Here is a 14544-nt window from a genome sequence, read left to right as displayed (position 1 = left end):
CACCACACCTGGCTAATTTTAGTATTTTTTATAGAGGTAGGGTCTCACCATGTTGGTGACCCAAGCTGGTCTCAAACTCTTGGGCTTAAGTGACCCACCTGCCTTGGCCTCCCAAAGTGCTGGGATTACAGTCATGAGCCACCATGCCTGACCTCCTGTTTTTCTTTTTAAATGGCATTGTTGGTCCTTTGTGTTTTACTAATTTGAGAATTTGCAGTTATCTTTCATGTTGGTTACTTTTATCTTTCATGTTCCATTGGTCTCCATCTTATGTTGATTTTTTTCTATGAGTATTGTTTGGACATATCCTTTTCCATAATTTCCAAAGTTTGCTAATTAGTTTTCTCTGCTTTTCATTTTCCCCTTTTTTCTGCTTATCCCTTGTGTTAATCTTCCCAAGGCATGACTTTTCAACATAACTACTTTTCTTGGCTTTCAGTGTCCTTCACTTTAATCTATTCCCATTCTTTGTACTCATTCAGCTTTAGTTCCTTTTAGTTAATAGAAATCTTAACCTCCAGTTACACTGTTCACCTGATTATCTTACCCAGTTTGTAGTCCCTAAAGTTTTATTCAGATAGCTTTACCATACTTGAAATGTCCTCTTATTTATCCATCCTATCCTTGAAGGCTCCTGTGCTATATATACTCCACAAAGCTCTTCAATTCTTTAAACCTCAGTGGGTTTTTTCCCATATGACTCTATACTTATTGTCTATAATGTGCAAAATAGCACTTAGTTTTATTGTTTTTTTTTTTTTTTTTTTTTAGTTTTGCTTTTTGTTAATTTTGTTTAACTGACTGAATTGTAACCTCTTTTAGTGCGGGGATCTCCTGCTTTACTTCTTGTGTATTCCTCTTTGAATACAAAATACTAAGTAAATTCACACTGATTAATTCCCGTCTTTGCAGATGGTTTGATAGTCAAGCACCTGCATGACATTTGGTAATAATTTTGGCTTATCACAGTTGTTCATGTTATGGTTGTTAACCTTTGTGTACTTAGTAATCATTGGTATTAATCAATGTGATTTATATTTGACAGCCACAAATCCATGTGGAATTGACAATGGGGGTTGTTCCCATTTGTGTTTGATGTCTCCAGTCAAGCCTTTTTATCAGTGTGCTTGCCCCACTGGGGTCAAACTCCTGGAGAATGGAAAAACCTGCAAAGATGGTAAGAAGATATTATCCAAAATGAAAAACTTTATAACTATTGGAATTCTTTATGATTTGTTTTCTCTATAATCAGCTCTCTAGGTTATACTGCTTTGGGAGACCAGTCACTTAATTTCACACATGGTTATAGAATAGGAGTGTTTTGTTCTGTGGTATCACTTGAATGCTATTTTTAAAATTACTTTAGTGTTTTAAATAACACATTTTTGAAAAAAGTTACTTGTATCTTTTCTGTCAATCTCATAGTCATTGATATCACAGTTGATACTTATGGAAATAAGTATTCTCATAAAGAATATATTGTTAACAGGTAGCATTTGTGAATCAAGAACCTGTGAAAGAAAGTATGTTTATTAAACTTTTAGCTACAAAGAATATCATGAGATATATTTTATAACAAATTATTTAAGGACATTTTAAATTGCTTTTTAACAACAGAGAGATTCTTTCAGAGCTAGAAAAAATAATCCATGTTGTACTGTTTAAAACAACTTCTTTTTATACTTAAGAAACACACTTTGCCTCTTCTCCTTACTCTTAATTCCCTATAGAGAGAGGGCATGTTGGAGAAAGTATACTGATTTAGGACATTTTAAGGGACTTCCAGTTTGGAAGAACACCAGTTTTTCTGTTTTTCTTCTTAATGAGAATGTTATTCTTCATTATCACCCCTATGGATCACCATCTGGTTCTCTAGCAACCAGCAAGACCTGGTAAGAAAATTGTTTTATTTAGCTGTGGCTTCTTTATCTAACTCTGAAAAGCAGAAGCCTGTGTTTTGGAGTGTGTTAGAGTCCCTGGCAAGGGGGCCAGGGAGTCAGAGAGATGGAATTGAGTCTGTGTACAGGATGTTTGTTATGACTTGGCATTGATAAATTACCCTCATAGTAAAAGGTGAAGCTGGCTGACTCTTGTCAAATGGTTTCCATGGCAGACAACAATTTGGTTTCAATTTAAAACAAAAGGTTTTTGTAATGTTGCTTTTTTCTTTAAAAATGTAGCCTGACTTTAAAACAGAGGATTTATTTTAGCAATAATGGCCTATCTGCTCCCTCACAGCAGTGCAAGTGTACATATTTAACCAGTTTTGAATTTCATATGTGCATTTGGCATGTAGTAGTCTTAAGTTAACTGTTATGTTTTGATCACCTTGCTCAAATTAACAGCTCTATGACTTCTTTGTGAAGTTCTGGGCTAGCTCCTTTTGGCTGTTAGCTGGGGCAGTGAATTGTACAAAGTTATTCCTACTTGGTTCCTGCAGTGGCATTTGGGCTGTATTTTCTTCAAGTTGGATTCATTTATAATTAGCTCTAGAGTGAAAGAGCCGATATTGAGAGGCTTCACTCCTCTTCTCAGTTTTTTAACTTGTAATTGCAGGTTGATTCTTGAAGTTTATATGCCAGTATTTTGTTTTGGACTCATTTATTTAGCTGGGAATCTTTTCTTGTTCTTTCAGTTGTCAATTTGCTTACTGTCTTTTATTAGCTTCGTATAGTTAGATGATTTTTTGCTGGTGGTTTACTTGAACATTTAAAATGAAAAAAAAATTGAGCTCAGTATCCTCATTCTTAGTTATGTGGTTAAATATTTGGGGCTTGGGCTTAAAACAGTTCGTAAATAAACCTAATTTAAAATTCAGTAAAATAAAAATCTGAAAGTCTTTATTTTTTAATACTGTTGGTAAGTATTAGTTAATATTTCTTGAGTACTTACATGTTCAGTACCTTCCTGAGTTTTAGATTTATCTCCTTTAATCCTTACAGCAGCCTTACAAGGTATAGATGAAGAAACTAGGCTTAGAGGGATTAGATATTTTCCCAATGTTTGTGTAGCTTCTTGAATCAAATTATATTGGATCCACAACTCTTAACCACTGTGTTATGTTTATCTGGTTCCTTCCCCCTACTGCAGCTGTTTGCTTCTCCATAGCTTGCTTTGTCCTCAATTCTGTGAGGTATTGCCCTGTATTTCTCTTTGTTAAGACAGCTTTACTGAGATGTAACTTATATACCATATAAAATCCATCCATTTTTTAAATTGTACAATTCAGTGACTTTTTAGTAAATTGACAGAGTTATACAGTTATCACCATGATCCAATTTTAGAACGTTCCTGTAAACCACAAAGATTCTTGTCCTAAATTTCTTTATCTTTTTTTAAAAAATGCTTCTTGAACAAAGGATCTATATCCTACATCTCCTTCTCCTTTAATACTCAGCTACTTAGCTTCTTAGTCATTACATAGTCATTATTCATTGTACTTTTAACTGGCTGGATTAATTCCAGTGAAACCATAGAGTGTATCAGAACTTAATTTGGAGAGTTAGCCATTAAACAGTTTGACTTCAGAGTAGATTCTTCCTATTTCACTGTATTACTTTCCATTTCCACTGTAAAGAGAGCTCATATATCCTTTTGTGTTAATTTATGTATATTTTATATTAATTTTATATTTATTTTTCAGTTGTTGATTCTTTATCTAGAGCAGGTAAATTTTACTTCTCGGTTTCAAACTATTCTTCATTTCACTTTGTTGTTCTAGGTGCCACAGAATTATTGCTTTTAGCTCGAAGGACAGACTTGAGACGCATTTCTTTGGATACACCAGATTTTACAGACATTGTTCTGCAGTTAGAAGACATCCGTCATGCCATTGCCATAGATTATGATCCTGTGGAAGGCTACATCTACTGGACTGATGATGAAGTGAGGGCCATACGCCGTTCATTTATAGATGGATCTGGCAGTCAGTTTGTGGTCACTGCTCAAATTGCCCATCCTGATGGTATTGCTGTGGACTGGGTTGCACGAAATCTTTATTGGACGGACACTGGCACTGATCGAATAGAAGTGACAAGGCTCAATGGGACCATGAGGAAGATCTTGATTTCAGAGGACTTAGAGGAACCCCGGGCTATTGTGTTAGATCCTATGGTTGGGTAAGAAGCTCTACTGATAGCAAATTCTGTGTGGTGTTTCTGCTTTACACAGGTTCCTAAAAACATTGACTAAGATAACATGACATATATATATAAAACATGACATACATATATATATATAGGTTTCCAGTAAACAGCTCTTTAATGACTGTCTATTTTTAGGGTATGGTGATTGGAATACAATCTCAAGTTTAAAAATTGCTAGTTTTTTGCATTGGATGTCTTAGATATTTTTTCTTTCTAAATTAAGTCCATGTTTGCTGACTTTGGGTGTTGTCTGCAGATTTTGCTTGGATTGCATCATTACCATGAAAAATGTGGAAAGAAATTGTTTTCAGAACTCTTTCCCTTCCCCTAGAAGCTTTAATTCCATTTTCAGTACTTTATAGTAAGAATATAGCTTACTTTTATTTCCCTAAATACATGAATAACTTGATTTCCAAAACTTTGTCTGCCCATGCAGCTTGACTTCTAGTTTGTTGTTGTTTGTTTGTTTGTTTCGTTTTACCATGCCACCCGGATCATAGTCCAGGGACGTACAACTTTTTACATACTCAACAATTTTATTATTACTATGAGATTTATTCTGAGGATGAGCATAGTGACAAATTACACCCCAGTATGTACCAATGCCTTAGAGCCATTTAAACATCCAGGAGCCATAAGAATCACTTAGCACTGCGGCAAGAAACAGTTATTTTGAGAATTCAGTTTGCCATCTGACTAATACTGCTGGGATAAGCCTTTTGTGCCAGAGATGACAAGCCACCAAGGAAAAGACAGAAAGTTCATGGAAAAGGGCACACAATGTTTTTTTTAAAAAAAGAAGTAAAACTGTAATCTCATTATTGGGAGGCATTTTCAGGATTGGCTCTAGAACACGCTGTTTGATCTGGAAATTTCCCACAATCTTATATACTGCTGTGATAAATGTCTTAAACACACTCTTCATATGCTTTTTTTTCCCTTCTATGCCATTAACTGATGATACCAGTGTAATAGGAGGGGTGGATCTCACCTTTAGAATATCTGAAAGTTACATTTTATTATCTATTTTTAGCTCATTTTCTGTATACTTCTATAGGTACATGTATTGGACTGACTGGGGAGAAATTCCGAAAATTGAGCGAGCAGCTCTGGATGGTTCTGACCGTGTAGTATTGGTTAACACTTCTCTTGGATGGCCAAATGGTTTAGCCTTGGATTATGATGAAGGCAGAATATACTGGGGAGATGCCAAAACAGACAAGATTGAGGTTTGTTTTTTGCTTTTTCATTTTCAAGCCACTTTTATAATGGGTTTTGAGTTGACAGTATAATAATTTGAGTACAGATATTCTTTCTTCTTAACAGTTGTCTGGGGTGCCAAAGGTACGTTTTACAGAAATTTTACTCAACCTTCATGATTCTAGGGATAATATATTCTCTTCCACATAATCCTGGTATAGAGAAATGTATTGGTATGAGAAATGGCTGTTGATCAGTTTCTAGTCTTAAAAGGTTATATAAGTGATTTTCGTCATTTTGGGTAAAGCCACTGCCTGAATTTCCTAGGGGTAATTTCTGCAAACCAAAATTATGTAAGCTCTATACTGGAAGAACTGGCTGTCCTAGGTTAGGAAAACAAAGTCCATATGTATGCGTGTGTGTGTGTGCGTGTGTGTGTGTATATATATATCTTTTATTGCTGTTACTGGTGTTGGGGTGGATGGTAGAATATGTTAAATAATATGCTGATTACATGCAAACAATTTTAAAATTGATTTATGGGCTGTGTGGGAGCAAGACTAATTAACCAATGGTTGGCAAAAAAATATTTACCAAGTGGTAGAATTAAGTTTGTGGCAATCAAATAGATTATGGTGAAAATAATCAGTGATTAATATTTTATCAGAATGTTTTGTTAGTGGCATATATCTCTGATATTGGTGTTAAGTCTAAAATTAACAACTTCGAATTAGACTTTGCTACAGGTCTTATGGATCGCATAGATAAAACAGAGTTAGGATCTCAATTTTCCTTTGGGGGAAACTTCTCATACAAGGATGGCTTTAAATGACTCTTCAGAGAGACACTGTACACATCTAATGGACAGAAAATTCAGACTCTAGAACAGTTGTTTTAGAAAGGTATTCTGTAGAGTACCTATGACTCTGAGGGAATAATGACTTAAAGGGCCTTGCTTCCAAAATGGAAACTTGGAATAGAAGAAACCCGTTAGTATTCCACCAGGCTCAAATACTGAAAGCGGCATCTGTTGTTCTTGCAGCTGGTTTTCATTAATAGAAACTTTTGCATAGACTCCATAAATTTTCTCCCTGTTAGTATTTCACTGCCTCCCACTCTTTTCAAATCCAAGTTGATGTTTGAATCTTTTAACAGTTGGAGTGCATTGCTAATGAGACAGAGGTTATGAGTTCATGTTTCAGACAGGCTTTTAGCTTCATTTTGGTCTGCTTGAATATAGATTGCCTACCTAATCCCATCTAGTCCACACCTGTGGATTATGAACTATACATGAGTGTATAGGTATGAGTATGCTTAGGAAAACAGTTTAAAGCCCGTATATTTTAGAAGAATATCTGCAAGAAAATTTACGTAAGGAATGCATTCAATTTATTATCACACAAGGTTTTTAAAATTCCATATTTGGTTTTGCCCATCTTAGCCTGTTATAACTGACTGATTAGCCTGAAAATAAAATCATTTGTTTCTTACTGGGAAATATGTCAAGGCTCATTTTTCCCACTTTAGGTATAATACTTTAGATACAGAAATTTATTCAGAATAACAAATAGTTCAGAAGGGATTCAGATAACGACATCACAATTTATGGAGTTCTGAGTGACTGTCTTTAAGAATAAAAATTAATACACTTTATATAACAATATATAACATTGAATAAATAGGATGTGTTTTCCTAGTTTGTAGTGAGTGCAGTAGATTTTAAAATTAGAATTCCTTTTCTGGCCACTTTGTTATGTTTTCTTGAGCTATGCTCATATATGTATACATACACACACACACACATAGTGGCGCCATTGGCTCCTTCAGCCTTTCTTTCCTTCTTCCCTGTATGGTACCAGCATCCGTAAACCTGTTTTTAATTTTTTTTCATTCGTTCATTCATTCGTTCATTTGTTCCTTCATTCATTCATTCTTTTAATCTGCAAAGGCTCTGTCACCCATAAATCTTGTTTTTAGATCCATCTGAACACAACTGCTGTTTGATTTTTATCCCCTTTTTGTAGATTGATGTTTGTGGTAAATTTACTTCTGTATACATGAAGACCTCCCTTTATAATTTCCCCTGGAGATTCTGATGAGTTTTCACTGTTAGGACATCAGAGCCTTTGCCATTTTATTTACATAGGCACATCTAGGAAATAAAGACAGCATATAGTTATTTATTCCCTTCTTATGTTGATGTAAAATCTGATACTTGGCAAACTAAAGAAAGAGTGCAGCTCTTCGTCTAAATTAGTCTTGCATAACTAGGGGAGAAAAACTGGGGTTTCCCATCCTGAGACTAGTAGTGATTCTAGGAGCAACTGCTTCTACCAGCTTTTCATCTCCCTTGACTTGATAATACTGAACTTGAAAACTTTTAGAAAGATATGTAATTTTTAAAATCCCTCTTTTTCCAAGAAGTGTATTTGCTAGCCTTTTGTTAGTGGCAGCTGATCCTAGATACTGATCTAACCCTAGTCTGGGTGACATTGTCCCTTCTAGTCCCATTTTCCTTAGAAAGCTTCTTAGCTTTTGTCATGCCTAAAAATGAAAGCTGCTTTTCGCTGGGACTATAAGAGAGTATCAAATTATGGTTATGTTAACCCTGGTCTCTTCTGAAAGACTTAAGAGTCTGGTTGGCCAGGCGCGGTGGCTCACGCCTGTATTCCCAATACTTTGGGAGGCTGAGGCGGGTGGATCACGAGGTCAGGAGTTCGAGACCAGCCTGGCCAACATGGCAAAACCCTGTCTCTAGTAAAAATACAAAAATTAGCTGGGCATGGTGGCGGGCACCTGTAATCCCAGCTACTCAGGAGACTGAGGCAGGAGAATCACTTGAACCCTGCAGGCGGAAGTTGCAGTGAGCCAAGATCATGCCATTGCACTCCAGCCTGGGAGACAAGATGCAAGACTCCGTCTCAAAAAAAAGAGTCTGTTTGGGATCACACTGTTGTATATGTGTTTATAGGACATTTGGAAAGAAAAGATAATTATTTGGTAAATTATTATGTAGCAAGGTAAGACATAGTAAACCTATTTTGTCTTGAGTGGTGGATCACATGGGAAAGTCTCATTGTGTTCACTCATTTATGCTACCTGCTCACTTAGTGGAAATTCTTTAGATCAGCTTCTCACTTCCTCTTTTGTAAGTGGCGATGTGCCCAGATGCTGTCTACATTAGGGAAACCAGGGAGAAGGAATGGGGAATTCTAGGTATTAGATGTGTTTTTATGTTATACAGAGTTGTAGAAAGAATGACTAGATTTAACCTAAGCTTCTGGAAGGAGGGATTGAGCATAGGGCATTGCTAATGATGTCACATGTTTTTAAAAAAATGGTTGTGGTATTTGGCTCCTGCTTTAGTAGAATAACATATATGTGAGGGTATGTCTGTTTTCCCTACTTGTCAGGTGATAGTGGCCACCTATCTGTAGGTGTTATTTAAAAGGTGCTTGCTAGTACTTGTTTATGTCTCTTCTTCATTATGCTGAAATGACTTCATTGCCTTTTGTGGACAAACCTAGTTTACTTGTCTGCACTGTACTTCTGCCACCACCCCCTCCCCGCCTCCCGATTTTTACTATATTGTTGTGGGGCCTTCCCATAATAAGTACTAAAGCATTAGCAGAAAGAATAATTTTCATGTTTTTGATAGGGGAAAGATCAAAAGCCTTTATTTCGATTTTATATGACCCTGCAGGAGGCAGAACAACATTGTCTTAACAGCATTTCCTTTTTTTGGGGGGGTCAGGTTTTACTGCTGAAAACGTCTGTTGTACTGAGGGCCTGTAGTACTTCTTACTAATAGCAAAGAGATGTCATTGATCATTTATAGGTTTAAAGCATTTTTGCCATGGTGTAAAATTCAGAATGTACTATTAGCTTATATTTTCTTGAGGTTACTTTTCTTGTTGTGTACCCATTTAACTGATTGACAAAAATCAACGTTTCTAATCTTTGGTTTTATTGAAAACAGTAGTGTTGTCGTAGCTAAATTTTTTTCACAGTTTCTTTTTTCTTTTTCTTATTTATTTATTTATTTATTTATTTATTTTGAGATGGAGTCTCACTATTTTGCCCAGGCTGGAGTGCAGTGGTGCGATCTCAGCTCACTTCATGCAAGCTCCGCCTCCCGGGTTCACGCCATTTTCCTGCCTCAGCCTCCCAAGTAGCTGGGACTACCGGCGTCTGCCACCATTCCTGGCTAAGTTTTTGTATTTTTAGTAGAGATGGGGTTTCACCGTGTTAGCCAGGCTGGTGAGCCACCTGCCTCGGCTTCCCAAAGCACTGGGATTACAGGCGTGAGCCACTGCACCCGGCCTTTTTTTTTTTTTTTTTTTTTTTTTTTGAGACTTGGTCTCACTCCGTCGCCCAGGCTGGAGTACGTGGCGTGATCTCAGCTCACTGCAACCTCTGCCTCCTAGGCTCAAGTGATACCCCTGCCTCACCCTCCCGAGTAGCTGGGATTACAGGCCCATGCCACCATGCCTGGCTACTTTTTGTATTTTAAGTAGAGACGGGGTTTCTCCATGTTGGCCAGGCTGGCCTCGAACTCCTGACCTCAAATGATCCACCCACCTCGGCCTCCCAAAGTGTTGAGATTATAGGCGTGAGCCATCGTGCCTGACCTGTTTTTTCATTATATACTTTTTATTTTGGTTTCTCCTCCCCACTTTCATTTCTGAGTTTCTACTGACAATGCAGCAACACCTGATAGTATAGGTAAAAAGATTTTCCTGTGTACTTTAAGAACATGTGTATTTGCTTTAAATCTTAGAGTAAGCTTCCCTACTTTAAGAGGATACAATGTCCATCGCTAGTTTTGTACAAACCTAATTTTACCTGGCACAACTTTGTTGGGAAACAGAAACGAAGATTATTAGAACCTTTAGTACCAAGAAATTTTGAATAAAGAAGGTATTATTTTGTATAATGTGTACTGAAAACTTGGCATTTGGTGAATGTTCTGTTTCATATTCTAAGCCTGAAATTGCAGGGCTACATTTTCCTATGATAACTTCCTTTATTTCATCAATACCCTAATAAGGAAGTTTGTTTCCCAAGTATTCAAACTTCTTTTTTAAAGGAATTTCTTTGTTTGGTATCTTAGCCTTTGAATTGTTAAAAACATATAGGAACTTCTTGATAATTTTTTTTACTGTTGGTTTGTGAGATTAATTCCTCCTTAAGAAATTATAATAAAAAATCTATTGTTGAGATGAGGCTGTTCTGATAATATGACAAGTATCAACAAGTACTTTTGAATCTTTGCCAATTTATAACATTAAAATTGATTATACCTTCAGTTTGAGGCTGGTCACGGTGGCTCACGACTGTAATCCAGCACTTTGGGAGACTGATGTGTGCTGATCACTTGAGGCCAGGAGTTGGAGACCAGCCTGGCCAACATGGTGAAACCCCGTCTCTACTAAAAATACAAAAATTAGCCCAACCTGGTGGCATGTGCCTGTAATCCCACCTATTTAGGAGGCTGAGACACAAGAATCATTTGAACACAGGAGGTGGAGGTTGCAATGAGCTGAGATCAGGCCACTGCACTCCAGCATGGACAACAGAGCAAGAGCTCTGCTTTAAAAAAAAAAAAAGAAAGATTGATTATACTTTCAGTTTGAGAAATATTTAAAATAATTAATTTAAATACCTGAATGTTTGCCCATATGTGCTACTTTACTACACAATATGTACTGTATGTTAGTGTGGATATATATTTCTCCCCAAATCTTCATAACATATCACGGAAGAATTATATTGATAAACTCCATCATTAGATTGCTCAACTCAGCAGAGCACCTGGATTTTGGATTTATGTTCATTGAGTTGTAAACATGGTGCTGTCCTGTTGTGTTATTTTGTGTCTGGGGTACATCGCATAACAATAAATTTGTGAACTCCTATTTGAAAATTGCCAGTTGATTATTGGGCACAGTGGCTCACACTTGTAATCCCAGCACTTTGGGAGGGTTGAGGTAGGAGGATCCCTTGAGGCTAGGAGTTTGAAACCAGCCTGGGTAACACAATGAGATACCTGACTCTACAGAAAATAAAAATTAGTTGGGCATGGTAATGCACTCCTGGAGTCCCAGCTACTTGGGAGGCTGAAGTGGGAAGATCACTTGAGCCCAGGAGTTTGAGACCAGCCTGGGCAACATGGCAAAACCTCGTCTCTACAAAAAAATGCAAAAATTAGCCAGGCATGGTGGTATGCAACTATAGTCCCAGCTACTCTGGAGGCTGAGGTGGGAGGATCACTTGAGTCTGGGAGGCAGAGGTTGCAGTGAGCTGAGATGATGCCACTGAACTCTAGCTTGGGCAACAGAGCAAGACCCCGTCGCCCGAAAAACAAAAGAATTTATTTTAGCTGTGCTTGAAAAGAATGAGAGCAAAGAGGGCGGTTTTCCCTTGTTGACATGTTAATCTTTTCCCTATTAGGTTTTTGGGGCCTCAGGACAGTGAGGCTTTCAGAAGTGTCTTATGAAGCAGTTGAGTATAATTGACCAGGATGTTGACATTCATCATCATCATGCCTTCATCTGGAACTCTGTTCTCAATTTTTTCGTTTCCTGGAGTAATTCAGGTTTTAGAAAGCTTTGGTCACATTAGTAATTTTTAGCTCTAACAGAAAAAGAGCATAGTAATTGCAAATGTTTAATATTCAATGCAAAAAATATTATATAACTACCTGGAGTAACTATGATACTTTAATTCTTTTCATATTTAAAATCACTTATATGTACTCAGACATAATGTATCTTGAAATAGTTTAAAAGGCTTTGAATATAGCACTGTAATTGCCCCTACCTCTCTCTTAAACAGGTGCATGGTGTCCCTTTACTGCACCTAGTGGGTCCAAAGCATTTCTTTATACTTGTCACCTCAGTGAGATTTGGCATGATTGAAATGTTGTTTCCGTGGATAAATATTCTATGTTTTAAAATCCCTTTTATGTGAAATTATATTTTATGTTCTATGAAGTTGTATCAGAAAAAATATACTCCCCAACCCTCAGTCATATCTGTCTCTCTTACGTGTAAGCTTTTAATTAACTGCTTGTTTTGGATATTGTCTGGAACATTAGAAGAGGATGGTTCATTTTGGGCATAATTTGAGTTTCTCTTCTAGAACTTTATAGCATTCCCACTCTAGCACATTTTATGGTGGGTGCTTGGTTGTCCTCCTGCATCTATTCCTTGAACTTGTCTTGTCAAGTGAAGTTGCATAGCAGCAATTTTGGTAGTAGACTGGCTGCATTCCAAGATTGCATGGGCAATCCTGTCTTGACATTTAATGAGCTGATGAAATGATTCAAAGACTGGATGTGATGTCTGTAGAAGATTTGCCATTACCTCTTCTTTGTGCAGATAATGTTATGGTTAACCCACGTCTATTTCCTCTTGTAGCCTATATTCTCAGTGTGGTTTAGAATATTTCAGAATGTTAAACCAATGCCACAGTGTGGTCAAAGCAGCTGAAACCACTGGAGACTCTGGTTCAGATTTGGAGTTAGATTTTAGAAGTGACAGAAGCCTAATTTCAGTTTAACTAATTAAACCACTCTGAGGTAATACAGTGAAGTAAACCCTTAAGAGTTGCCAGATTTAATTAACATTGGCACAGTTTTTAAAGCATAAGTGTAATCTTTTGGAATTGCCTAAAGTGGTTCATTTGTTCTGGGTTCAGAATATACAAACAAGCTTTTGCCAGGATTTGTGTTATTTTAAACATAAGGGGCTTAAACTGTATTTATAGAACTAGTAACCTGTCCAAAACTTTTACAGGAATATGAGAAATGGAATAGTGATTTCTTTAAGACAGAGCAACATGTTCTTATTTCACTATGGTAACTTGTGCCTAGTAGAAAAAGATTGTGTGGCTGGTACATGAAAAATACTTAGTGGAGAAGTCAGTTTTCTAATAGTGTCACCTCTACAAAAGTAATGGAAGGAAACATTTCAGAAATTGGACTTTGTGTGAAGGAAAATACATTATCTGTGTGTTTAGATTCAAAGTCTCACAGTCAGATATTGTTTTAGCTGGTGATCCCTTAATCTTTTCAGAGGATCCTTATAATTCCTTTCTATATCATATTAACAAAAACGATAATAGTGTTTAATTTAATTTAATTTAATTTAATTTTTTATTTTGAGACTGAGTCTCACTCTGTCGCCCAGGCTGGAGTGCAGTGGGGCGAGATTGGCTCACTGCAATCTCCGCCTCCCGGGTTCATGCCATTCTTCTGCCTCAGCCTCCCGAGTAGTCAGGAGTAGTCCTGGGACTACAGGCGCCTGCCACGACATCCGGCTAATTTTTTTGTGTGTGTTTTTAGTAGAGACGGAGTTTCACCATGTTAGCCAGGATGGTCTCGATCTCCTGACCTCGTGATCTGCCCGCCTTGGCCTCCCAAAGTGCTGGGATTATAGGCGTGAGCCACCGCGCCTGGCTGATAAGAGCATTTGTTAATAACAGCAGTTATCATCATCATTATTATTTGTGTGTCCTTGGGCTTGCTCCTTAGCTTTTTCTCTTCATTTTTCAAAAATTATGGAAAATGTCAGACTATAGAAAGCAGAGTAGAGATGACCATGCACTACCTAGTTTTAACCATTGTTAGTACATGGCTGATCTAGACTGTAGTATGTCTTAAGTGGGAGGATTAAGGAGATGGCAGAAATGGGTTTTCTAATAATGTATCTATGGTCTTGATACTTCCTTTTTGACATAGCCTAAAAGAAATGAAAGAATCAGGTCTTTGTCGCTCCTTCTAACCTCTTAGCTAATGTTTTATATGTAAACTTGCAAATGTGGCAAGAAGAAAAAAAGTAGTTTGTTTTTATTTTTCCGTCAAAGACGTGTGTGTGTGTGTGTGTGTGTCTGAAATAATTTCAACTTCATATTAGAATTAAATAGTATATAGCTGGGAGGAAAGAAAGACCAAATAAAAGACATTTGTTTGAAGCTTTACTGAGCCTGATCGATCTGAGGTAAGCCTGAAGGTGACAGGTATAGAGGGGACAGTGATGTAAACTAAAAAAGGAGCCAGTTAATATTCTTATATGCTGTATATAGTAACCAGTCTGAAGACTCTAATCCAGCACAGTGCAATATGTAGCCACTAATTACATGTGGCTCTGCAGAACTTAAAATGTGCCTAGGTTGAATTGGGATGTACTTTAATTGT

At 37.0% G+C, this 14544-nt stretch overlaps 1 protein-coding gene across 4 annotated transcripts in view; it reads left to right on the top strand.

Moving 5' to 3' along the window:
• The window catches only part of LRP6 (LDL receptor related protein 6), a 148913-nt gene that overhangs the window by 85667 nt on the left and 48702 nt on the right, over window positions 1-14544 (top strand). For all 4 annotated transcript variants that reach the window (NM_001257719.1, XM_077952451.1, XM_077952450.1 and 1 more), the window contains 3 exon segments: window positions 1046-1177; window positions 3722-4118; window positions 5203-5374. In NM_001257719.1, coding sequence (NP_001244648.1) covers window positions 1046-1177; window positions 3722-4118; window positions 5203-5374 — 701 coding nt within the window.

Source organism: Macaca mulatta, chromosome 11 (assembly GCF_049350105.2).
Source record: "Macaca mulatta isolate MMU2019108-1 chromosome 11, T2T-MMU8v2.0, whole genome shotgun sequence".
NCBI lineage: Eukaryota > Metazoa > Chordata > Mammalia > Primates > Cercopithecidae > Macaca > Macaca mulatta.
The sequence above is the reverse complement of the archived record's forward strand: the minus strand, read 5'-3'. Positions and strand labels throughout refer to the sequence as shown.